Source organism: Bufo bufo, chromosome 1 (genome assembly GCF_905171765.1).
Source record: "Bufo bufo chromosome 1, aBufBuf1.1, whole genome shotgun sequence".
NCBI classification, from domain to species: Eukaryota; Metazoa; Chordata; class Amphibia; order Anura; family Bufonidae; genus Bufo; species Bufo bufo.
The window spans coordinates 138,880,261-138,907,239 of record NC_053389.1 but is presented as its reverse complement, the minus strand read 5'-3'; the positions used below and the strand labels follow the sequence as shown (position 1 = coordinate 138,907,239).

Here is a 26,979-nt window from a genome sequence, read left to right as displayed (position 1 = left end):
GACTTTGTAAGAAAAAAAAATAAAAATTCATAATTTTCCGCTAACTTGTGACAAAAAATAAAAAGTTCTATGAACTCACTATGCCCATCAGCGAATACCTTAGGGTATCTACTTTCCGAAATGGGGTCATTTGTGGGGTGTTTGTACTGTCTGGCCCTTGTAGAACCTCAGGAAACATGACAGGTGCTCAGAAAGTCAGAGCTGCTTCAAAAAGCGGAAATTCACATTTTTGTACCATAGTTTGTAAACGCTATAACTTTTACCCAAACCATTTTTTTTTTAACCCAAACATTTTTTTTTTTATCAAAGACATGTAGAACAATAAAGTTTGAGAAAAATTTATACATGGATGTCGTTTTTTTTGCAAAATTTTACAACTGAAAGTGAAAAATGTCATTTTTTTGCAAAAAAATAGTTAAATTTCGATTAATAACAAAAAAAGTAAAAATGTCAGCAGCAATGAAATATCACCAAATGAAAGCTCTATTAGTGAGAAGAAAAGGAGGTAAAATTCATTTGGGTGGTAAGTTGCATGACCGAGCAATAAACCGTTAAAGTTGTGGAGTCCCGATTTGGAAAAAAGGGCCTGGTCACTAGGGGGGTATAAACCTGTGGTCCTTAAGTGGTTAAAGTGTTTTTCCCGGATTTTCATATTGATGGCCTATCCTTAGGACAGGTCATCAATATGAGATTGAAGGAGGTCCGACTCCTGGCACCCCCACCGATCAGCTGTTTGAGGAAGCCATTGAGCTCTGTAGCCTCCTGACAGCTTACTAAGCACAGCGCCATCCATTGGATAGTCGGACCTCCTCCTATATGAGACTGGAGGAGGACCTACTCCTGACACCCCCACTGATCAGCTGTTTGAGGAAGCCGTAAGCTCTGTGGCCTTCTAACAGCTTACTGAGCACAGCGCCATCCACTGGATATTGGCTATGCTTGGTATTGCAGCTCAGCCCCATTTACTTGAATGGGATTGAGATGTGTCTATGCCATGTGACTGATGAACGTGACGTCACTGGTCTAGGAGGCCTAAGCACTCATAAAGCACCGCAGCCTCTGATTGGCTGGGGTGTCGGGTGTTGGACCCTCTCTGATCTCATACTGATAACTAGGCCATCAATATGAAAATCCAGAAAAAAACCTTTATAGGCCGATGCACACTGCTTTATTCTGGATCCGTGTTGTACAGATCTGTGTTGTAGCACCCTTTGCCTATAATCAAGCTGTATTACCATGCATTCCAGTGCTAATCAAGGTGTGCTCCCGAAGAAGCATTGCTTCTGTGGGAGAAAATGGGGGGGGGGGGGGGGGGAGTTGCTGCCAGACTGCTGTCTTATCTCCTGGGAGAAAGGATCAGGCGAAAAACATCATCTGTAGAGTTGGGAGCTCCCCATAAACACTAAATTGTCATCCAAACCTGCGGTTTTCAGTGGGTGAGGCGAAGAATACACTAATGTGTATAGGGGCCTTTAGGGGTGTGACTGTAAAACAAGATTCCTGACTGTTTCCACCGGCAATCAGCACAACGTAAATGGAGCTTCATCTTTTTAAGATTGATAGCTATTTTTTATGGCCAGGTCCAGACATGGCTTGATCACTATGGATTTGCCGTGTGGATTCCACACCATGAAGTTGGGGCAATTTACATGACAATGGTATTGGTTACCTGTTCGGGTCTCTACTTTACGACCACCAGCTCTTTATTCCCCATATTAAATAACCACAGACAACGGTTCGGATTTTAATCGGCCACAGCAGCCGTTTATTAAATAAAATAAATAACATAATAACAATTAAATAACCAACCTAACATCCCCTAAAGAACAGACGAGGGAGGTCCTAGAAGCCCCAATAACACTATACAAACTAGATAAACTGGCGACTCCATCTTGCCCCCAGCCGTTGAACGCCAGCTTGGAGGCACCAACTGATGGACGCCTAATTCCTCAATTTCAAGATCCTCCATGAGAGTCCAGTCCCTCCCGCGGGGCCCTCCCATTCTCAAGTACCACCATATTCTCCAACTTTGAGGCCCTCCCCGCCTCACGACTGCCACGACTAATACAGTGTCAACCTACCGCCATTTACCCCGGCAATACTACTAAACGCCCCGACTGTCCCCTATCCCTATTCCTCGATCTTGTCCCTATACCACCCCCCTCTTTTTTTTTATATATATATCCCCTTCCTGCCTATAACAAAAACACTACACCTACCCAACTCCAGGCACCCATAGGGCGGGAGGGTGGGAGTTCACCTGGCTGGCTGCATAAAATGGCCATTACCTTGGCTAGGCCGCATCCTGTCCCACCCCCTTCTGGCTTCCTGGATTTTTTCCTGGCCCCTCCCCGATCCTCTCGGCTTTTGGGAGAGGATCCCCATCTCATTCAAGCGCGGGATTTTGCCCCGTGGGCAGAGTTTTCCTTTAACTCCGGCTTCAGGGCCACCATCTTGCCAGCATCAAGCATCATCCCATACAGCCTTCCTGCATGCTTCTGCGGCTGCTGCAGCTCCCCTTCAGGTTCTCAGCACCTGGGGTCTGGTAGGACAGCCTCTGGCTGACTGTTTTTCTTTTTTTACGGCTTCCAAGCTGGCAATGCTGAGAAGTCCCCCATTCTGAGCCCACCTTCGGGGTCCCATGTATTTTTCGGGCGCCCGTTGCTGTAGAAAGTCCCCATGGGTCAGCCTGACTCTGTTTGTGCGCAGTGCCTGGTCTCCAGGGTCCCTCAGGGCTCCCTGCCCTCCCCCCCCCCTTTCTGCGTGGGTCCCTCTAGAATGGATCCCTTCTCTGTCCCAGGCCATAGAGAATCTATCCCTACCCTCCCAATCCATGGTGGAGTTATTGGACCGCTTTCCTCCCCAAATGCGGCCGTCTCTGCCCCCCCAGGGACTTTTCTGCTAACGGGGTATGCTCACGCTCAGACACCAGGTCCCATAATCGACCTCGGGTTGTCCCAACCAGGTCCTGCTCCTCCTTTGTGTCCTTGGGTCACTTCCAGGACAGAAATCCCTGCCCTCATGCGGCAGCATAGGCCCAACACTGGGAGTCCTTTGCTTCCTGCCTCGGTCAATATCAGGGGCCAGAGTCCAATAGTGGCCTAGGGTCTCCCCTCATAGTTCCTGCTCATCCCCTGCATCCTGGTTTCCTCCCAGGATGGGACTAGTACTGAGGGAAACGCCTCAGGATTCTTCTGCCTCATCAGGGGACTCGGAACAGAGCATCAGGCGGTCTTCCACCATACAGAATCTCTATGGGTGGTGAAAGACAAATGTCCACTGAAAAACCTCTCCTCTCCAGGGTTGGTATCCCCTTTAGTGGATTTTCAGATGGCACTCCCCTGGTTGCACAGGTAATCATCCATACAGGTAAGTCAGCTTGCCGCCTCCCAGTAGGTGGTGCTTTACCCTCCACCGTGTTTAGCACGCCGGCACACCTATGTAGTGTCCCAGGTACGTACTCCTTCCCCTTAACAGGGGGGTACTCAAACCACTGCCAAATGCTGTATCTGGCAGACTTTCCTGGTTCCAATGTATCTCCTTTTCAGCTGGAGTAATTTCACTATTACCAGGGGCCATATTCAACACACACCCCTAGTCAGAGAGTGCTCCAGGCCACCATATTAATTCTCCAGATGCTGTAGCCAATACACCATCCTGGTGCTAGTGCGCACCATGCAACCATATTACTCCCTTATCAAGCGGAGTACCTGTACCATCTTTAGATGCTATAGCCATTTCTCCTGTCTCGTACTAGTGTGCACCATGTAGCCACATTACTCCATTATTGGGTGGAGTACATGTACCATCTCCAGAGGCTGTAGCCATTACACCTGTCTGGTTCTAGTGTGCACCATGCAGCCGTATTTCTCCCTTATCAGGCTAAGTACAGATGCCAGCTTCAGATGCCGTAGCCATTGCACCTGTCTGGTTCTAGTGTGCACCATGCAGCCACATTGCTCCTTTCTTAGATGGAGTATCTGTACCATCTCCAGGTGCTGTAGCCATTACACCTGTCTGGTTTTAGTCTGCACTACACAGCCGTATTACTCCTTTATTAGGTAGAGTACCTGTACCATCTCCAAATGCTGTAGCCATTACATATGTCTGGTTCTAGTGTGCATCATGCAGTCATATAACTCCTTTATCAAGCAGAGTACCTATACCAGTTCCAGATGCTGTAGCCATGTCTCCACTCTCATTATAGTGTGCACCATGCAGCCAGATTACTCCTATTCTCAGGCGGAGTATTTGTAGTACCTCCAAGCGCTATACCCTATTGGTACTATCTGTGGCCCATACAGCTCCTGCATTGCCCTTTCCTGGCTCTAATGTGTGCTAGGCAATCATGTGATCCCTCTTCATGCGGAGTGATGGTACCATCCCCAGACACTGTATTTATCACTCTGTTCTGGTTCTAGTATGCATCTGGCACCCATTACCGTCGTCCTCGGCGGTGTACTTGTACTATCTCAAGGCAATGTATCCGACAAACCATCTTGGTGGTAGTATGTAACTGGTAACCATATGTTCCCCCTTCTTGAGCGGAGTACAGTTGTTAGATCCTGTATATGGTTGGCTTGTTCAGATGTGACACCCGATGCAGTACCTCCTGAATTAGCCCCCCTGAGTGCACCAAGACTTCTCATTGTTATACAATATGCTAGTCACTGCACTTGGGATGGTTGGTTAACCAGGGCTGATAGTTTTTTCCCTATGGTTGCTACATTTCATTTTTCCTTCTATAATCTGGCTATTGTCCTCATGTGGTCCAGTTCTGTGGACCCTACTTGAGCCTCTGACTGGGTAATCCTGCTTGGAGTCCCTGCCCCAATGGTTCTTCGACCATCTAGCTACCCTGGGCTTTTACTGGCCAGTTCCCTCTGGGGAAGCTATTCATGGCATCTCTGACCGCACATGCTCTGAATGACAGCTGCTTCTTTAGGTCCGGTTTGGTTCTTTTCCCTCCTGGGTCCCCATAGGCTTGTTTCTCTCTTGAGATTCTAATCTCTTTTCCCATCTCCCCAGGTTCAGATCCTGGTAGCTGGGAGCTTTGTTGCTCCAGTTTGTAGTTACATTTGTTTTGGCCACTTCTGGGATGGAGCTGTCACTGCCAGTTCTGTGAGAAGGTCTGACAGACGTTCTTCTCTACCTCTTGTATGACGTTCTTTGTTTTGGTTTCACTTTGTCATCTCCTTTCCTTCTGCCAGGTGTCACTTATTTAGACTAATCGTCTTCCTTTATATTCCCTCCCATACTGCCTCACCTTGCGGTTTATACTACTTCCTGGATGAAGTGTTCACTGCTGGAGGCTGCTGCTGCTGTTTGCTCAGATAAGTCTTTTCCTTCATTGTGTTTCCTTGCTGGCTTGATTCTAGGTGACCCTGACTCGGTCCGTATTAAGTACAGGGAGCCGGTGGTCGTGTCCCCTCACTAATATAGGATTTTCAGCTGTCACACAGTCTTAGGTACTTGGGCATGCAATCGTCTACCATTGAGACCCTTGCATGTGCATAGCAGTCAAGGAGAGCTCTTAGGGTTTTATAAGGCTCACCTATATGCTCCTTAGTTTGGGATCAAGCCAGTCGGTCATTTATTTATAAGTTCCAGCTATCTGTAACTTCACCTGTGACAGGAGCTTTCCCTCGATTGAGCACTGTTCCTCCTTAGGCTGTTTGGAGTTCTCTCTCTTCTACTCCAATATCTCTCAGACCAGTGTGTCTCCACTTGTATTACCAGGGCCTGTGACTGGTTCCTTTTTTCCTGAGGCATCAATGGCCAGGGATTCTCTGGTCTTATAATTCACAGGATGTTTTGTTCCAGTTTTTCTGAGGCTCAATTATCCCTTCCTTTGAACGTGTATGTCTTTGCGTTCCCTTCTCCTGGCCATTACTGAGGACCCCCTCCTCCCCCAGATGTTGGCTGCTTTCTCTGGCAGGATGGGGTTTCCACCTTCTCCTAGGGTGTTTCTCTTTTCCCACCTGCCTTACAGTGGAAGGACGCTTGCTCCCTTCCTATGATGAGTCTTTGCTATTCTTTCTCAATCGTTCAGCCTACAGTGCTTCTTTGTTTCCTCTCTACCTTCACATGGTGTTTGCCACAGACAGGCCATGTTTTTGGTCTGAGACAATTTAGAGTTTTTTCCTTGCCGAATCGTTTTACTGGTCGGGTTCCCTTGCTTCCAGGCCTTATGGTATCGCCTTCCTTTTGCCGAGAGGTGGTCCACTGGGTCTTTCTTTAGCTTGTCACCAGGAAGTTTTTTCCGGTTCAGGACTGCTCCTGTCCATTTCTCAGGCATTTTCTCTCCTGCTTGGTCCCCTCACAGTCTAATTTTTTTTGTTAGGTCTATTCCCTGTGGGGATTTGCTCTGGTAGACAGGCTAGTGGACGCAGTACAAAGGCAACCACAGAGTCTTTAACTTAAATAGTTCAGTGCTTTATTCACACAAAGGGAAAAACAAAAAGTAACAGTTTGCAGTCTTGGTGTTTGTTCACACCATAAAAAGTCCACAGAACAAAAACCTTCACCTGGTCAGCAGTTTTTCCACCCGCAGTCCACAGCAGGCTTTAAGGCCTGTTTCCCAGCAGGTGTCTCTCAGCCCTTTAGCACAGCACAAGTTCTCAGCTCCAAAAACACATAGAGACTGACAGCTCTCCACTGTCAGATGGAGGATAATCCACACCCAGCTGAGACTGCTGGCTGGGTTTTATATAGGCCAATAAAGACCCGGCCTGGAGCGTGGGGAGAATCCACCCACCCAGCATTTTGGCTACTCCCAGTAAGAGCCTGTCCGGATTGGCTTTACAGCCACACTAACAATAAACAGTGTCAACCAGCACTAGCTGCCGCTGACACTTAAGACTACCGACTCTTACCTCACCGAGGCCAGGAATCTCGGTGACACATACCTTCCATCAATGACGGCCCATTGCGCCTTCCTACATCCCTTATAGATCCTCCTCTTGGAGCATCTTTCTATATGCAGAGCGCTAGGTCATTACAAACAGACGCCTTACGGTTGTGCTGCTCTCCTGTTTCTTCAGGGGGAGCCCTGGTTCTTCTAGATCCTTCCTCTGGCTCTCTAGTGCGCGCTTGTTCAACTCTCGGTTCTTGCGCAGGACATCTAGCCCTGCTCCCTATTCTCTAGCTTCTTCTTTTTCCCACCTTGGGTGGAGCTGGGTGTTTCCCCTTGTTCCCTTCTTGCATATGGCCTTTTGTCCCAGGCACTTGTCCTTTGGGATCCTGGCGGTCTCCCATAATTTTTCTCTTTGGACTCTTCCTGGTCCTGGAGCCTCTCGGCTCACTTCCCTAATTTTCTATCTACCATGTCATGCTATGGCCTCTCCTGGTCCTGTTGGGTCACATGGTTCTCCTGCACCTGTGTGCCAAACCTTTTGCATGAGATTTCTTTCCCACCCTCACGGACTGCTTTGGGACGTCCCATGCTGCTGTGTCCCCCAATGACATTAACGAGAAAATTTGGATTTTTGTACTCACTGTAAAATCCATTTCTCGGACACAGATTCGACCCTTTGTTTTCATTTTCTTTCTGTCACCAGGCTGCGGCTCTTCTTTCTTCCCCAGTCCAGGACATTTTGGTTCTTTGCTTTTGTTTCTCTCGCCTACTGCTTTTGGTACAAACTGATTAGCCTAGTGTCTGTAGAGAGGGTATAGCCCACTTGGGCGGAGTCAACCTTTTTGATATCTGGTGCCGCCTCCTAGTGGTAGCTGGGCGTATACCCATGGTGCTGTGTCCCCCAATGAATTGAACGAGAAACGGATTTTACGGTGAGTAGAAAAATCCAATTTTAGTGGCCTTTAACAGTGGAGTTCACATTTTGCAATGAATGGGGTAAAATCTGTACCAAATGCTACACAAAATGACTGTATTCTGTACACTATGGGTGACATTTATCAAAACTGGTGTAAAGGAACCATCAACCAATCAGATTCCACCTTTCATTTTCCAAAGGAGCTCTGAAAAATGAAAGGTGGAATGTGACTGGCCAGTTTTCCTTTGCAACAGGGTTGATAAACCTTCACCTATCTGTATTTACATGGATAATAATATCTAAATTATAATATATGGCCGCTGACTCACATACATAACATTTTACAGGTAATTTATTATTATTATTTATTATTATTAAAGTGCCATTCATTCCATAGTGCTGTACATATGAAAAGGGGTATACATACATAATACTGACAATTTCCCTGCCAATCACAATAACTGCATGGCACCATAACGGCTCCCCCGTCGCCACCTTGTCTACGGTGATAAATTCTACTGCATGTGTGGACATCCTATCCATGGACCTGTCATGGTTCTGCAATGTTCCTCCCCCTGCCACTACATCTTGAAAATCAGTTTGTAGACCCTGCAGTATTACGCGCTGGTGAAGCAGCTCTGCCAGATGTAGTTGCTGAACCCTTGTGACATCTGAACTTCTCAGACGCAGCCTCCAAAATAACAACTCAATATTCTTATGTTATCTGCCTCAGCATTTTTACTTTTTTGTGGTTCTTCTCTGCCAAGATATTAATCACTAAAACAACATGGCCTTATAGACACAAGCTTCCCCTTTGCAAACTGCTACTGCGTGGGGGACCCGGGGAACTAGAGTCCTCCTAGGGATTCCAGCATTATTACTCTACTGTACTAAGAGGAAGAAGACTTGTGTTTACTTATAAAACAGAGCAAAGATCATTTATAATCCTGGAGCTAGAGGTGCACTACATTTCTGAGAGCAAGAAAATAATTGATTGTATACTCGAAATCCCCTGCATAGACATAGATATAAAAGATAGCATGCTAGCTACCTGCATCCGCTACTAGAGGAAGTTTTTGAGCTAACTGCACACTGAAATCAAAGCAGTATGCAGTAAGCTCGTAAGCTCCCCCAAGTGGTGAATGCAGGCAGCCCAAATTTTAAGTGTATGGCTCATCTCACACATTGTTGGCATAATGCTAGGATAGAACAGGGCCCCCAAAGTGAACAAGAGTGCACCACACAAGCATGGCCACCCTCCATTCACTTCTAGAGGAATTCCAAAAAACAGCCGATTGCTGGCTTGGCTATTTCCAGAGCTCCCATAGAGGTGAACGAAGAGGTGGCCGCACTTGCGCTGTGCATTTTCCATTCACTTCTATGGGAGTTCTAGAAACAGCCAAGCGCGCTGGCTCGGCTCTTTTCAGAACCTCCATAGAAGTGAGTGGTAAGAACGTCACATATGCATGGTGCGCTTCCCTTCAGTTTGAGGCCCCGTTCTAGAAAAAAGTGTGGGTCTTAGAGTTGAGATACGCACTTATCTGACATTGGTGGCATATCGCTAGGATGTGTGAGATGGGCCAATCTCTTTAATGTGTGAGATGGGCCAATCTTTTTAAGCCTGTGCTGATTTGGAACTCATTGAACATCATTAAAACAGAGCTCCAACCACTATAAACATATAGGACCCTCTCATTCTTCAGCACATCAGGGAGGTTAGACCTTTCCAATCTGATCCCCTGGTCACATATTTATCAATAATCTTGGTGGTAAATTTGGGGCATTTAAGCCCGACCACGAGAATGTTCCAAAAACACACCAGGACCATCCACTTCTGGGTGAGGCTTTTATAAAATCTACCCACTTTAAACCAGGGACAGCCCGAATTTGCCAGGATTATGGTATATATGAAAATTAGGGTCAATCCCTGTAGTTTCGGGACTGTTCGCAACTATGTGGTCACAGCCCTCAGACAAGACACTAATTGGAGGTGGATGGTGCCAGATATCAAGATAGAACGTAGCAATGATAAGTGATGCATAGGTCAGAGGACAGCTAAGGTCAGTTCCAGGAGGGCTGTCGGAGCCATATCAAAGTACCAGGAACAATCCAAAGTTAGTCCAGAAGATGGAGACTAGGTCAATATCAGGTGTATAGCAGATAAAATACAAGGCATCAATCCTGAGGAGCAAGAGAAAAGTGCGGGTCAAAGTGAAGGCCATGGGCCACGTCATTGGGGTCTCAAAGTGGGCAATAAACCTTCTACATGTGCTAGCTAACAATCCCATGCCTTAGCTTACTATTCCTGCAGTTCATTCTCAGGTTGCCTGTTATATTGATTTCTGTTGAAACCCAAGTAGGAGAAGAAACTAGCTACTTCCTTCCTCTCTGACATCATTATTGAATTTAACCTCTCAGCATTCCTTATTTACCAAGTTTTAACCATATAGACTGCACAATATTATCTCTAGATGGCGCGAGTTTATATTAAAACAGTACTTGTGTTGAAGAGGGAAGAGGAGGGAGATGCAGCTGCAGTTTCCCACTTAGTATTTCATAGTAACATCATGAAAAGCAGCAGAGAAGACATCTGATTGGCTCAGAGCACACAGCACTGATCTGACATCACACCAACATATACTGTATCTAATACACATCTACAGCTGCATTAGAAGCCATAGGAAACAAGTCATTGAACTATAGGTGTAATTTAAAAGTCCCAAGCTCTTCTTCAAAACCTGTACCCGAACCATCATATGCATATGCTGGTGTCATGGCACAGGTTAGACAATATTCCTGCACCATTAAAGCTACAAGAGCCCCCTCCCCACCTCCCATACTGAACCACTCAGATCATTGTTATTACATGGGGGTAGCTACACCTTTATACTGTACTGACCATACACAGTAAGTCGTCTTCAGTCGGCTAGTATATTGTTACTAGCAGTTACCAGCAATATTCTTCATGAAATCTGACATTGGCATAAAATTTTACCTTACTATTTTTTTTTGACGATATTTTAATTGTATCAACTCTTGACAGATTTATGTTTCTGTAAACCGTCCCGCATGAATTATACCCTTTCCCCATCCAGCTTAAGAAGCCATAAATCATCTCATGTCTCTGCTATGAATTCCTCAAACACATATAAGCATATTTTAATATTAATCTTCAGCTTTCCGTGATATTTAAATGTTATAGAAGTCGCCTCCAAAAGTTCAGGGAGAACAAATATTAAATATTCTGACATGAAAAACCAGAAGGGATCTGTGGAGCTGAGATTATACATGAAGGGGGCCCAAGAAAGAAAAAAGCTGAGTAAATTAGGATAGGCCGTGCTGCTTGGTTCCATTGAAATAAATGGGACCGAGTTGCAATACCACACATAGCCCATTAACAGGTGCGGCATTATTTTTGAAAAAAAAAGTAGCCATATTTTTGTAATCCTGTATAAATTCCCAAATCTGCAATGAGCTGCAACTGGCCCTTGGCCGAGTACTGGAGAATGGCCACATTAAAGTTTCACATAGTACTATCATGGCACAGCATATGAAAAGATGCTCCTAAATTGTTACACAAGGGCAATGGAAGCAGTTACTAAAACAGACATGTCAGGACAGGAGACTGGTCCTGTTTAACCCATTAACGCCAAATGACGTAACTGGATGTTATTTACATCCAGGGCAAATATGGAACGGGCTCACAAGCTGAGCTTGCTCCATAGGTACGGAGTGCCAGCTGTGTAATACAGCTGACACCTGGCCACAATGACCAAGATCAGAGATTACTCCAATCCCAGTTCGTTAATGGTTAGACAGGAGGATTCTCCCTCTGTCCTCCGACCAGACCCCCACCACAGCAAATTTGCAGGGTTCTGATCAGTTGGTATGGCAGCCTGGGACTTTGTGAAGGCTCCCAGGACTGGGATAGGAAACTGCCTCGCCCTTTAATACAGGAAGCCTATAAAAATACCATAGACTGCAACAGTATACCACTGCGGTCTATGGTATAAAATGTTTTAAAAAATGTAAAATACACAAAATATAACAAATTTATACCCTCGCAATTTTATATATAAAAGAAGTAATAAAACTAAACATAATTGGTATCATTGCATTTGAAAATGTAATTCTGAACTATTAAAACATAAATATTTATCATGCGCAGTGAATGCTGTAAAGAGAAAAAAATATATAAAAAATCATCATAAGCACATCAGAATGGTACTGGTAAAAACTATAGTTTCCCCGAAAAAGGTTTTTATATTTTTTTATAAATATATTTTTTTATAAAAACCATATAAATTTTGTATTGTTGTACTTATACTGGGCCACAGAATAATGTTGTTATGTAATTTTTGGCGCACAATGAAAGCTGTAAAAAATTCAATTTCGCGCCACAAAGAATTTCCTTCCCACTTTTTTATATAATATATGGTAAATTAAACGTTGCCATTAAAAAATACAACTCGTCCCGAAACATATAAGCCCTCATTTGGTTATGTGAACAAAAAAAGTTATAGCTCGTGGAAGACAAAAACAAAAACACAAAAAATGAAAACTGGCCGAGTCCTTAAGAGGTTAACAGGGCCACCTGACTCATACCACCCCTTTAACTGAATTTTAAGGAGAAAATGTAATATTTATTCCCATACAAGCAGGTCTCCAGCTTCACACTGAGTGTGTGAATGAAGACATGTATTATTTTACCTTTGCATATTGTGTAGTCTCTAATGCTGCTATGGCATTTCCATGAGCTGAGCTATACTTACAGTGCTGACAGCCTGCCTCCCCGTTCAGCTGTGACCATCCAGGACAGCACTTATTTACAGTCTGATACTCCCGGCTGTACACCTGTCGATATGTAGTGTAGTACGCAGTTCTGCAACGACAATAGCAAAGCACATAATAAGCATCATAATAAAACTAAGCAAGTAGGATAAGTTGTAGTATTCCTTATGGAGCTGCTATTAATTCCTCATTTTAATGCATGTTAGGGTAGTTTCATGCAGAGCAGTAATGTTGCAGCTGACTTCCAGTACCTGAAACCTGGCTTTACAAAGATTGTGTACCATTCCTATTATGGTGTACAGTCCAACGGGTTATGCTTATTATGGTCTACAGACTCCTGAACTATGCCTATCGTCCCCTAAGCCATCTTGCTATGGACTACAGTAACTTGAACTATGACCGGTATGGCCTACAGTCCTCTGATTTCTTCATATTATGGTCTACAGTCCCCTGAGCTATGCTTTTTATGGTGTACATTTTCCTGAGCAATGTCTACTATTACCTACAGTACTCTGACCTATGACCATTGTGGCCTACAGCCCATGAGGTATGCCTTTATGACTATAATCTTCTAAAGCATACCGACTAAAGACTAAGCTCTTTAGAGCCATGCTTATTATGGCCTAAAGTTCTCGGAGCCATATCTACTATTGTCTACAGTCCCCAGAACCCTACCTATTATGGTCAAGAGTCCCCTAAGCTATGCCTTTTATGGCATATAATCCACCAAGCCATGCCTATTATGGTCTAGTTCCCTAAGAAATGCATATTATGGCCTACAAATAGCTTATTTCTGAAACTTCCAATTGAAACGTCCATCATATCTAAACCCTAAGCTATATGCAAGCACATGCACATTCATTTTAATAACTGTCAATGCATAACATGAATATCCAGTCTTACAAATGATGCTCCCATTTCTACAGAAATGGGGGAAAAAAATGTGGAGGTGTTTTGACAATAACCTGGCTCTTCTCACACCCGTCCTCCAGAATTTTTATTTCAGGTTCATTAAGCAGATACACTCAGAGCAATATTTCATAGCACATTGTGAATGACGTCCTCATTTGTTGAGCGCTATATTCTGAGATCTTTTCACGAGCTAATAAGCAGACTCATTGCTTTACAATTTACTCTGGATCAGGTTTAATGATTGGGGTCAAGTGCATCTATATTACCTGGAATTGCTACTTTGAATTTGTAAAAAAAAAAGAGAAAAAAGCTTTTCTCGTTATCAAATGCTGTCAACAATTGTCAATGGGAAGATATGAGAGGTCCAAATAAATGCTCGGTTGCTAGGGCACAGATGTTCCAACACCACACCACCTGCTTTCCCTGCATTGATTGCTCTATTTCGGATATTAAAATACAGAAGGGACTTAACACCCTCTTCAGCTATCAGCTCATACCAGTTTTCGCAGATTAGGACCTCTCTTGAGTTGACACACTGAGTCATATAACGATCTCCATGTCTTTCCATAAGCACATTACCATGTTCAGTGGATTAAGAGCAGCAACCTCCCCATGGATCATGCACAACACTCAGCATGGATGTGAAGTCAATTTAGGAGTCATTTAATAGACCTTGGATGAAGACCAACTGGAATGAAAAGGCCGGGGTAATGAGGTGCTGGCATTGGTTACCAATGTTGAAACTTACTGCTAGCAAATTCACCAATAAGTATCTATAAGTGGCTTAGTCTTTTTGGCTGTGGTTGCAGACACTGGAACTCGTCGCTCTGCCAAGGCTTGGAGAAAGGTTTGTGTGGCCTTTGATGAAAGGGCTTTGGGACCATGTGAAACATGCAGAGAGTTCAGCCTCAGCTAATGACTCTTATGATATTTTTTACAATATCTTTAAATAATTGAATATAGAAGTAAGGAAGTGCAGCTGGTTTCGATGAATCTATGGACCTTTGTAGTTTAGGAATTTACTACTTAATCAGCAATCTTTATAGAGTAGGTCCTTAGAAAACTATATCAGTTGGAGAAAATATGTTTTTCAGCTTCACATCGGGTGGAGAAACTAATTTTGTCTACATTTTTAGCTGTCAAGTCTCTGAGATTATGGGTTGTTAGCTTGCAGTTCTCATGGATGATGATGAAAAGATGAACTCCAAAAAAAACGCAAAATATAATTTCCTGGGAAATGTTCTTCTTTGATTGCTTACATGGAAGTTCATTCAGGTATTGTTTGCCTCCTACTTCCTATTCATTTCGTTACATACCCATTTGAGATTGCATATGCTCCTGACTCTCCTATTTCATCTTGCATTCATCCAGTGGAATGTGTAACCTATGTTTCTCCAAGTCTTGTAAATCTACAGTTCTTGACATCCTGAGAATTCTAGCATTGCAACCACAGGAGATCCACAGGTTGGAGACAACAGATCTAGATATCTTGTGCAACCTAGAACTGAGCAATTGACTTGCCTATTAAATGACTCCTTGTCTTTTCTTGACTTACTGTCTTGATCTCAAAGAGAAAAAGCCGATGATTCAAGTGCAACAAAAACTTATTCTAAATATTATGTTGTCCAAAGAGTACAAAAAATCCAATTAGCTTCCAAACAAGATCATCAAATCAGTAAAATGACCATAAATATTAGAGTTCCCTTCTCAGTATAGGCATTCATTTCAATAGCTTGGCTACCTGGCTTCCTCTGAAGACATTCTTTAGGGAACTTGTATTAATTGCATTTCTTAAAAGCAGGCCAAGAAGAACGTTTGGTGGAATTGTACTCTACAAAGGGCTTCACACAATTAGTTGACTGTTTCTTATTATTGAGCATGTAACTTACCACTGCTGCAATGTTACTTTTTGCTTTTGAAGTCTTGGCAAACAGTCTATGTGTGCTATTTAGTCCCTTTGTTCATAGCACAGGCACTTTGAATCATCGTACTTGCTCCTTTTTGTATCACAGTAGCCTATACATTAGTTCTCATAATTGTTGTAAATTACAGTTTGAAGTGGGTTCATCGAACCTGACACTCCTGTTCCTGGGTTGTGTGAGACATGTACAAAATTCCTGCTGCCTCCCCCATGTGAAAAAAAAAGACCTGCCTTTAATATTAGCTTTGCCTTTTTCTCGGTGTGAATACACTGTACTATATAGGAGAGTATACAAGAGAAAGATTTGTCACCAATAAAAATCTAATATACGCACCATTGGCCTGTGTATCCTTCATGCTGTGCACTGCAGCTCTGCATGTTTTAAAGCCGACGCCTCCCAGAAAATCAGGGAGTTTTCCCATGAACAACACTGATCACTAATCCACAGGATAGGGCATAAGTGTCTGATAGGTTGGGGTCCTGTCCAACCACTGCGACCCCACTAACTCTATAGGACAAGTGAAGATAGCTGAGCATTATACACTTTTAATAGATTGGCAGTGCACATGCTCGAGCACTGCTCCATTCAAATGGGGTATACAGGACTCCCGTTGTCGTGATGGCATGGGCCACACAGCAGTTGGACTTCCACTTATCACCCACAGGATATAGGATGCGTGTTGTTCATGGGAAAATAATTATAAACTAAATGCATCTACCACCCACCTTTTCATTCTGGTCTGATCTTTCTATGCAAAAAAAATGATTAAAAAACAACAAATAAAGCCAGTAATAAAAAAAAAAGAACATAAAAACACGAATTAATAAATTAAAGGGTTTTTCAGCACAATAAAAATTGGTGGCAGTAGGTTCAGACAGGCTCAGAAAATGAAAAGAACAGATACTCTTCCTCACCAGTTCCCATGGTCCTGACTGCTCTCCACTTACTATACCAGATAAGTGATTGGCTGAGCGGGCCTTTTCTTGCATTTCTGGCATGTTGGGTCAGGACCAGGAAGTGGAGAGCAGTGGGGATCAGAGCAGCATCGGTGTAGGGTCAGTGAGGGTGATTGTCCATTCTTTTGCGTTTTTAAACCCCTTTGAGCCCACTGCCGCTGATTTTTATTCTGCTGGAAAATCCCTTTAAAACCTCAAAAACTCAAAAATAATTCAAAACGCAAAAACAACTATTAAAAATATGGGGGGATAAAAACACAAAAAAGATGGTGGACATAGCACCAAGCAATGTATGATGGCTGATTTGGGCACAGTCCCCGTTGTTCTAGTCTTTCTGCTCCGTTCTATGTAGGAGATATAATAGCGGCTTGTCTTGATCCTCTACCTGGAGCCTCACTCAATTTCTCGGCAGCGTTTCTTGATGAATTCTCTTTATCTTGGCATCTGTACAAGAAGCTCTTAGTGTTTATCAGTTTCAATTTCATGTTCTGGTTTAATGATTTTTTTTTTTTCATGTGATGAGACGGCAGAAAGTGGAATGAAAACAAGAAATGGGTAAACTGGTACCAGGCAGCAGCAGAGCCCCAGCGTATGCCTCCATTATACCAGTGCAAACAATCCTGGCATGTACAATAATATACAGAGGCCTCACATATATAGATATTGCACATTTTATGTGTTACAGAAACAGCTGTAAAATTACACATTGCCCAACATCTGACATTCTGCAATAAGCAAAGACATAAATAATTCCAGGTGAATCAGCTGCCGCGCCTTATGGTTTATTCTAAGCAGCACTGATAACTTATTTCTTGTTTTTCTGGACAACTTATCCAAAAATCACAGGCAGCTGTCTTTTTTTTTACAGACAAATTGGAAAAATATAGTAAATCAAAAAGATTATAAGAGATATCTGTCTATAGGTTAAAATACTGATATGAACACACATCATTCACTGTGAACTGTAGCTTTGAGGAAGCAATGGCTCCCTCTGTAAAGAGACCAGCAATATATCCTTTTTTTCTAATTAAAAATCTTGAAATATTGCATTTTTCACACGGGTAACGGGGAGGATACATGATGTGCTGAAACTTAGTAGTTTTCTACAACTCACTTTTCACCTTTGCTGTGTACAGTTGGTCAGAGTCAGCAGAGCCATTTCATTATCATTAGAGGGTAAGGATTTATTTGCTGGTGGTCTCAATAAGGTTCAGTACTCCATAGTTTCCAACTCTTCCTGGAGACTGTATTAGTCTATGGATACTGTTCTATTAACTGTCACTAAATACAGCTGCCACTAGGCAGACACTTCCTGAAGAGTTGGACATTGACTCATAGGGAGCCAAGAGGTATCTCCCAGAAAAATATAACATATTCCTTGTGCTGGAAGTGGCTCCCTATGAGCCATTGTCTGACTCTTTAACAAGCCTTACAGCTGTTTAAAGATTTGACTGGTCATGTTCCAAGACATGTTGAAAAGTCACACATTCACTCATAAGGAGCCACTTCCAGAAGGTGGTGCTAGTGAGATGGTTCTCTTTCTCTGGGAAATACCTATTTGCATATTATTTACTCAAGTTGCACTGACACTAAGGTGGGGGCGGATTTATCAAAGGTATTACGCTACTATTGTGGCATTAAAAAGTCAGAAACTACAAACCGGATTCCAAAAAAGTTGGGACACTATACAAATCGTGAATAAAAACTGAATGCAATGATGTGGAGGTGCCAACTTCTAATATTTTATTCAGAATAGAACATAAATCACGGAACAAAAGTTTAAACTGAGAAAATGTACCATTTTAAGGGAAAAATATGTTGAATCAGAATTTCATGGTGTCAACAAATCCCCAAAAAGTTGGGACAAGGCCATTTTCACCACTGTGTGGCATCTCCCCTTCTTACAACACTCAACAGACGTCTGGGGACCGAGGAGACCAGTTTCTCAAGTTTAGAAATAGGAATGCTCTCCCATTCTTGTCTAATACAGGCCTCTAACTGTTCAATCGTCTTGGGCCTTCTTTGTTGCACCTTCCTCTTTATGATGCGTCAAATGTTCTCTATAGGTGAAAGATCTGGACTGAGGACTGGCCATTTCAGTACCCGGATCCTTCTCCTACGCAGCCATGATGTTGTGATTGATGCAGAATGTGGTCTGGCATTATCTTGTTGAAAAATGCAGGGTCTTCCCTGAAAGAGATGACGTCTGGATGGGAGCATATGTTGTTCTAGAACCTGAATATATTTTTCTGCATTGATGGTGCCTTTCCAGACATGCAAGCTGCCCATGCCACACGCACTCATGCAACCCCATACCATCAGAGATGCAGGCTTCTGAACTGAGCGTTGATAACAACTTGGGTTGTCCTTGTCCTCTTTGGTCCGGATGACATGGCGTCCCAGATTTCCAAAAAGAACTTCAAATCGTGACTCGTCTGACTACAGAACAGTCTTCCATTTTGCCATACTCCATTTTAAATGATCCCTGAGCTTGTGGATCTTGCTTAGAAATGGCTTCTTCTTTGCACTGTAGAGTTTCAGCTGGCAACGGCGGATGGCACGGTGGATTGTGTTCACTGACAATGGTTTTTGGAAGTATTCCTGAGCCCATTCTGTGATTTCCTTTACAGTAGCATTCCTGTTTGTGGTGCAGTGTCGTTTAAGGGCCCAGAGATCACGGGCATCCAGTATGGTTTTACGGCCTTGACCCTTACGCACAGAGATTGTTCCAGATTCTCTGAATCTTCCGATGATGTTATGCACAGTTGATGATGATAGATGCAAAGTCTTTGCAATTTTTCGCTGGGTAACACCTTTCTGATATTGCTCCACTATCTTTCTGCTCAACATTGTGGGAATTGGTGATCCTCTACCCATCTTGGCTTCTGAGAGACACTGCCACTCTGAGAAGCTCTTTTTATACCCAATCATGTTGCCAATTGACCTAATTAGTGTTAATTGGTCTTCCAGCTCTTCGTTATGCTCAAATTTACTTTTTCCAGCCTCTTATTGCTACTTGTCCCAACTTTTTGGGGATTTGTTGACACCGTGAAATTTTGAATCAACGTATTTTTATTAAAATGATACATTTACTCGGATTAAACATTTGATCTGTCATCTACGTTCTATTACGAATAAAATATTGACATTTGCCATCTCCACATCATTGCATTCAGTTTTTATTCACAATTTGTTTAGTGTCCCAACTTTTTTGGAATCCGGTTTGTATGATGTATACCATATTTGCACCAAAATGTGCACCTTTTTAAAGGTTCTTGACACTTCTAAAATAATGAGAAAAGGGATGGGCTTTGTGGGAGAGTCAGGGCTACGTATGGTGGGTCATACATAGCCCTGACTCTCCCACAAAGCCCATCCCTCTTCTCATTATTTTAGAAACTGGCATAAGTAATAGCTAAAGTTTACACCAGCACCTAGCTGACATAGATTTTCTTGCACATGGTAGGGCAGAGATGCACCCAATTTATTTAATAAGTTAGGCGCTTCTTACTCTGGCACACAGGAGATAAAAACTACCGTATGGGAATGCCAGTCATCATAAATCTCCCACTAATTCTCCATACTTGGCTAGTCTCCTTAGGAAGGCCAGTACCTCCCTAAGCTGCATCTACGCCATTTCAGCCCCAGACAGAATCCTACTCCAAACTGAAAAGGTGCAAACAACCCAAAACAGCGGTCTGTGAATGGCTATTTTGGCTTGGATATTTTCCCCTGTTAAGTCCCAAGGCTTGTTGAAGAGTTGGACGTTGACTCATAGGGATCTACTACCAGAAGGTGGCACTAGTGAGACGGGTCTCTTTCTCTACGAGATACCTTTTTGCATACTGTGAGCTATAAAATGATAACTACAATGATAATAATGGGCATAAGCTCCTCCAGCTTCAAAAAAATCATTGACACATCTACAACTTTTTTGAGGGAGAGACAAGGGATTTACAGATGTGATTCTATGGGTTCTTATTAGTCTGTACATGTACATGTACACCGGTTTCGTGAGTAGACAACACAATCATAGATGGAATAAGTATTTGCGACGAAAAATATAATCGACACATAGTACTATTTGAAGATATTCCTTGATGTTGCAACTTGCTTGTTACACAGATTAACTAATACATAGAAAAATTCGGACTACCCACGACTATATGTAGATGTTTGGACATTGGATCGAATATTTAGAAATAATCTCGAATATACTACTCTTCTCTTGTGATTATTTATACAAAATTTTGGACTTGTGAATATTGATGCGAAATTTTGGACGTTGGATCTAAAGATAGCCATTGTGTTTTATTGGAACTCTGTGGTTTTTATATGTAGGTACTATTTTAGTCTGGCCAGACCTGCTATTTGATTGTTAATTGATTGTAGTGTTTTATTAGTATTGCTTTTTATCTTTGCTATTGCTATTTATATTATTATTATAGCATTTTATTTAATAAAGTACCACTGACTCCATATATAGAGAGTGCCCAGCCCTTCTTTTAAATTCTTATTAGTCTGTAATAGTCCTTAGGGGGTGCTAAAGAGAAATACACAACCGCTTGTGCTCAGAATGTTAGCGCCCTTGGGCCACCTGAAATTGAAAAACGTCCCTACTCTATATGCATCTTAGAATTTTCCTCTTCTATGCTAAAGAGAGATGATAGATAGATAGATAGATAGATAGATAGATAGATAGATAGATAGATAGATAGATAAATAGACAGATATCTTATATGCATGATATCAGTCTCAATTTGATGTAATTATGACCTGATATTTGCTGTATACATGAGTTACACCCAGTACCTACCTCCGCTCATAGCCAACACACCATATCTGTCCTGCACATCCTTGTTTCCAAACTTTCACCATTCGGCTGTAGGCCTCAACCACTGGCTGTTTGTGAGCAACGATAGACAGTTCTCTTTCTGGACACACATTTGGCCTGGAAAAAAAACAACACAATTTAGAAGCACTCAGATCTGACTTGTTCATTATTTTTATTTTATTTTCCAAAACATTTAATTTATTTTATGATTCTATGTGATTTTGATGTTTTTTTTTTTTTACATTTGTTCTAATAAAAATCATGAAATATTGCACTTTTCACACTGGCCCTTGGGAGGCCACATCATATTCTGAACGTTCTAGCTTTTCACAATTCACTTTTCAGATTTGCTGTGTAGACTAGGTCGGAGTCAGCACAGCCCTCAATGTTTTTGAAAGGATGATGATTTATTGCAATGCTAGTGGTCTCAATAAGGTTCTGTGCTCCATGTTTTCCATCTCTTCCCGGAGACAGTATTAGGAATCATGCACAAGATCGTGTCTTTATTGCGGTCTGCAAACCACAGAGCTGCAAAATACAGACATCCTCCGTGTGCAATTCACATTTTTCTCACTCTCCTCACTAGAAATGGCTATTCTTGTCTTTTAGCTACATTTTAAAAACAGAACAAACACATTGTTTCTCATCCATAGATTTGCATCTAATTAATGAGACATTCCCTTTAAGATGCATTTCAGTGGGAGACTGACCAGTTAAACTGGGAATGGCATCAGATACATGATAGCATCTTGCCAAATATAAGTGGGTGCGGACAGTGTTATCAATCTGTAACTGTGTTTCCTACAGGAATGGCCCTTCGGAGCCAGATTTAGATAAAGAAATTACAGGAGAAGGACACAGAAAGATTTATTTCATCCAGGGTGGCAACCAGGAAACAGGAGTGCATGCCTCTGCATATTTACAGCAGTATTTAAAAGGGCTTTTCCAGTCTTGTGTGAATAAAGATTAATCCTGCAACCATTTAAAAAAAATAAAAATGCTTGCTGTCAGTGAATGCAAATATTCAGTTTAATGTTGAAAGCCCATCCTGTCCTAGTCCTGTTCACACAGTTGAAGGGCTTAAAGGGGTTGTGTCACTTCAGCAAATCGCATTTACTATTGTGATTGTCCATATTGCCTCCTTTGCTGGCTGGATTAATTTTTCTATCACATGATATATACTGCTCGTATCCATGGTTATGACCACCCAACAATGCATCATCAGTGGTCGTGCTTGCACACTATTGGAAAAAGCACCAGCCTATGTGCGCTCCCACTGTCCCGGCCACCAGAGAGGCCGACACTTTTTTTCTATAGTGTGCAAGCATGGCCACCACTGCTGGATTACAGGGTGGTCATAACCATGGAAACAAGCAGTGTATAATGTAATGGAAACATGAATCAAGCCAGCAAAGGAAGCAAAATGGATAATAACAATATATTAGTAAGTGCCTTGTATTAACTTTCTCTACATGATAAATGCCACTTGGTGAAATGACACAACCTCTTTAAGCTCTGATACATTGTAACATGTTTTGCACCTATGACCACACATGGTGGTTTTTGATTTGTTTGTGTGTAGAGCACCATCTCTGCACGACATATAGAAACACTCCTGGTTTTGGGGTCCCACTTGTTAAATCAATATGTCTTGTATGCAAAGCATGGGAAAACCACTTTAATTTCTTATGGCAATTTAGGTTGGAAAAAAACGAATTCTTCCACAATACCAATTAAGGCCAGCAGATGGCCCTACAAATACTACAGATATACTACATACCTTGTACAGCGTGATTTGTAGGCTAGTCTAGGGCAGCGGCCCTGTATACAGTATAACTGTGTGCTTGTTATATGTATGCATTTATTATGGGTTTATACCTTTCCTAGTTGCAGAATGTAATTTTTGCTGATTTTTTTTTAAACTGAACTCAATTTCCCTGGACTATTTCACTGCAAGACTTAATTGATTGCTTTCCTTACTCTATGTGTATATCATAAAACTAAAGCAATTACATCAAGCAATGGAAATATTACCGCCTGCACTCCGTTATTTATTTTCTATAGCAGGAATTTATTGCAAATAGTTGAGATAATTCTTCCATTCCTTGGAAAATTGCCACAGGATCATTAATGCCTCCTACACTGTATCTACCAGGATTAAGATCTCACCCAACTCTGATGAGAAAATAAATTGTCCGCTACATCCTCCTTTACAGCACAGGGGTGAAATGCCACTGATAAGTAAAGCTCGAAAATTCATAAATCAGCAGCAGCTCCTACTAAAGAAAGGAGTCGGCAGCTCGGTGTACAGATAGCCCAGGCCTGTGGTCTGCTGCTTTATTCCATTCCAACATAAAGTAACATTTTATAGGCATTGTCCACTTAGGACGATCCCTTTTTGCCACAAGGGTTCCTGAAAAACAAGCTGATCACAGGTAGTTCTGCAGCTGGGACTATCAATCAGCTGTAACCTGTGGGAGAAACCATTAGCAAGTGTTTAATTTCCCTGCAGTGCCCCCGCAGGGGAAACATAGAATTACACATGGTCATGTACTGAATAGACAGTCCTCCAGATTATTGCTGCTCTCTGCCCTGGATAATAAAAGATTATCCTAAATAAGGGCTTCCCTCTCTGTGTTTGCTAACAGAATATTTGAAAATAAAAATTTTTAAACTAGCCAACCGCTTTAACTATTAAAGGGATTTGCCCGGAATGCAGACTTGGCCTGGCCATGTATTATATGGTCACCTATTCATTTGGCCGATTATGTAGGAGCTAGTTACCTGTTCACTCATGTGACATGATGGGCTGCGTGTTACAGTAGTAGATTTGAGCAAAGAAACAGAGACCAGTGGGAGATCAGAGACGAAGAAAGAAATAGTGGAAGGAGCAGGATCTCCAGAAGCACAAAGTATTTCAGGAGAAGGATATGCTGATCCTGTGAGGACATAGCTGCATGTATCACGGGGGTACATGGAGACAATTGGGACGTGACAAACTGATAGTGGGAGGAGCAGGGTTACTCAGCAGCACAGAGTATTTCAGGCAGTTGTGGTAATATTGGGGGTAACTAAAAGGCAGTAATATGCACATAAGTAATATAACAAATTATTTGATTTAATTTACTATTTGAATTGAGTTACTTTTTATGTCCACCGGACATGGGCAGATTGGCCATAGACCTTACAGGGAAATTTCCCGGTGGGCCAATGCCCAGGAGTCCGCCTGGGTCCTCCTCATGGCCGGCCAGTGGAAGTTTTTGGGGACTTACTTAGTGCTGCTGCCAGTATTTTGTGATGAACTGTAGTATTTGGCTCTGTTGTGGTGGTATAATGTTCCACTATATGGTATTGCTGGCAATGTCTTCCATAAATTTGGATCCAACTACAAAACAGGACCACTTTTAGTATTTTTTTCCAGGACCACTTTAAGTTCCCAGTCCACCCCTGCTACCCGATATCTGCCTCACCTTCTCTACTACATCTACTCCAGTAACATCATTCTTACGTCTCACGCTAAAACATTTTGTTATCGCAGAAACAATTGAAAAACATAATTACTAGCAGCCAGGAGCAGCCTGCAGCCACCAAGTTATTTCATATTTGTAAAATAAAAAGAAAGAAATCTTGTTTCGTGAAGTTGCTCCAGAGTTAATGTCATATTCTGTGACTTAAGAAGTCCTGCGGAACATCTTTTGAAGAATCTTTTTCCCCAGAATGGCAAAAATTACATGTGCTGTTCTGAAATTCCATTTATAATTTTAATGGTATCCCATGAAGACAAGTAACGTAACGACTGGCAGGGTCCTTAACTGGTATAAGCAATTACAGCTCGCAGCTTTTTATATAAAAAAATTAATAAAAGACATTTGTTTGTTTTTTACTTTTCCAGCAGATTCGCTCTCAAAGAGTTTAAAAACTCTAAATATGATTATCTGAACATTTAGAGTATGCTGTGACCCCATTCATTCCTATTGCAGCTGCCACATACTTACCTTGTTCCTAGCTAGCAGCAGCAGGACATCGGCAATGTGTGTCTGAAATCACATGTATAATTATGGGAACATGCTCAAGTAGAGTCAAAGGACCGGGACAGGGCCTCAGCCTTAATGTTCTTTCCAGCGAGACAAAAATGTAGAACACAATCAAACAAAGGTGAAAAACAGCAACCAGCAAGCCTTACGAGGGTTAAGCCGCTGGGATGATTGGAGGTAAGACAGGTTCTTATGGTCAGTGTAGATTACAATTGGTTGGTTGGCTCCCTCCAGAAAATGTCTCTGCTTTCCTCTAGTGCCTTCTTAAATGGCATCTGTCAGCAGTACCTATGAAACTGGTTGAATTGTTTCATGTTAGCTTGGCAGCTGAAGCCACCTGTGTTGGTCCCATGTTCCTATGTGTCACCATTACTGAGTAAAATGATGTTAAAATATATGCAAATAAGCCCCTAGGAGCAACAGGGACATTGCCGTTATACCTCGAGGCTCTGCTGTCTCTGCAACAACCACGCCCTCTCCACTTTGATTAACAGGGCCAGGTGTGATGACGTTTAGCACTGCCCTGCCCATTAAAGTGGAGAAGGCGTGGCAGTTGCAGAGGGAGCAGAGCCTCTAGGTGTAACGGCATCCATCTGTTGCTCCTAGTGTCACGGATGTAGTAGGGGAGAAGACCAAGAGACAATCAAGAAGGAAGGGGAAAGACACTAGGCCTCACCGCTAGGGAAGGAAAAGGGTCACCACCTATAAAACCCTGCTCCTGGCCCTAACTCCTATCCGTATGGGCACCTCTCGATGGTAGAGATACCCATACACTGGAACCTAGAAAACCCTGGTGACCCTCAGATGCCCTAAAGATAATGACAGGGCAGAGACAACCCGTTCCTTCCCTGGTGAAGGAACTAGCGTCTCACTAAGGCCTAGTAAACAACCGGGAGGGGGGGGGAGATACAAAACACGACAAGCGGAACACTTAACTTCAGAGGATGAAGGATGAACAGGACTTCAATACGAACAACACTTCAGCTCTTTCAAGACCAAATGGAGCTATCCCAAGCAAGGAGTGATGGGAAAAGTCAGACTGAATAGGGCGAGGTAAAGGTCACATGATCCACACCTGAACAGGAGGTGTGGACATACCAGCAACACACAGACAAAGTGAAACCAAAAGAGGCTGTCAGATCACTAATGCGTAGATAATCTTTCAGACCTTCTGAGACCTGTCACAGATGTGACACCTAGAGTCTCATTTGCATATATTAAAACATTATTTTTCTCACCAATACGGGCACATATGAACATTGGACCAACACAGATGCTTTCAGATGCCAAGTGCACATGCAACAGGTCAGCCAGTTTCATAGGTACAAATCTGCTGACAGATGTCCTTTAATTGCAAGCAGCTCTCTGTCACTGATGGAGTAGTTGCGCTCACCTAAGGAGAAGGCCTTAAAAAAGTAGCCACATATCCTATCGGAGGAACTCTTCTGGTTGAGGACAGCTCTGGGTCCTATGGAGGACACATCAGGACAGTACATAATTGAGGTAGAAGAGAAGGCCTGTTTGAGGGTCTGGAATACTGATTCCGACATGAGTGTGTACTGCCTAGCATTCACGCCTTTATTGGCAAGTGCAGAGATAGGGGCGGCAAGAGTGGAATAATGTCGGTGACACGGTAATAATTGCTGAAGCTGGAACCGCTGGATCGAAAGCAGGCCAGTAGGACAGGACCACTGTAATTCCGCAGACAGTTTCATGGCGTTCATGGAAATACATGTGTCGGAATTTATATAGCCCAGT

The 26,979-nt window shown here is 42.7% G+C and overlaps 1 protein-coding gene across 2 annotated transcripts in view; it reads right to left on the bottom strand.

Moving 5' to 3' along the window:
• Positions 1-26,979, bottom strand: part of MEGF6 (multiple EGF like domains 6) — a 454,527-nt gene that overhangs the window by 375,761 nt on the left and 51,787 nt on the right. For both annotated transcript variants that reach the window (XM_040429988.1, XM_040429983.1), the window contains exons 2-3: positions 21,170-21,304; positions 12,545-12,654 (exon numbers count right to left, since the gene is read on the bottom strand). In XM_040429988.1, the coding sequence (XP_040285922.1) occupies positions 12,545-12,654; positions 21,170-21,304 (245 nt within the window). The remainder of the gene's footprint in view (positions 1-12,544; positions 12,655-21,169; positions 21,305-26,979) is intronic.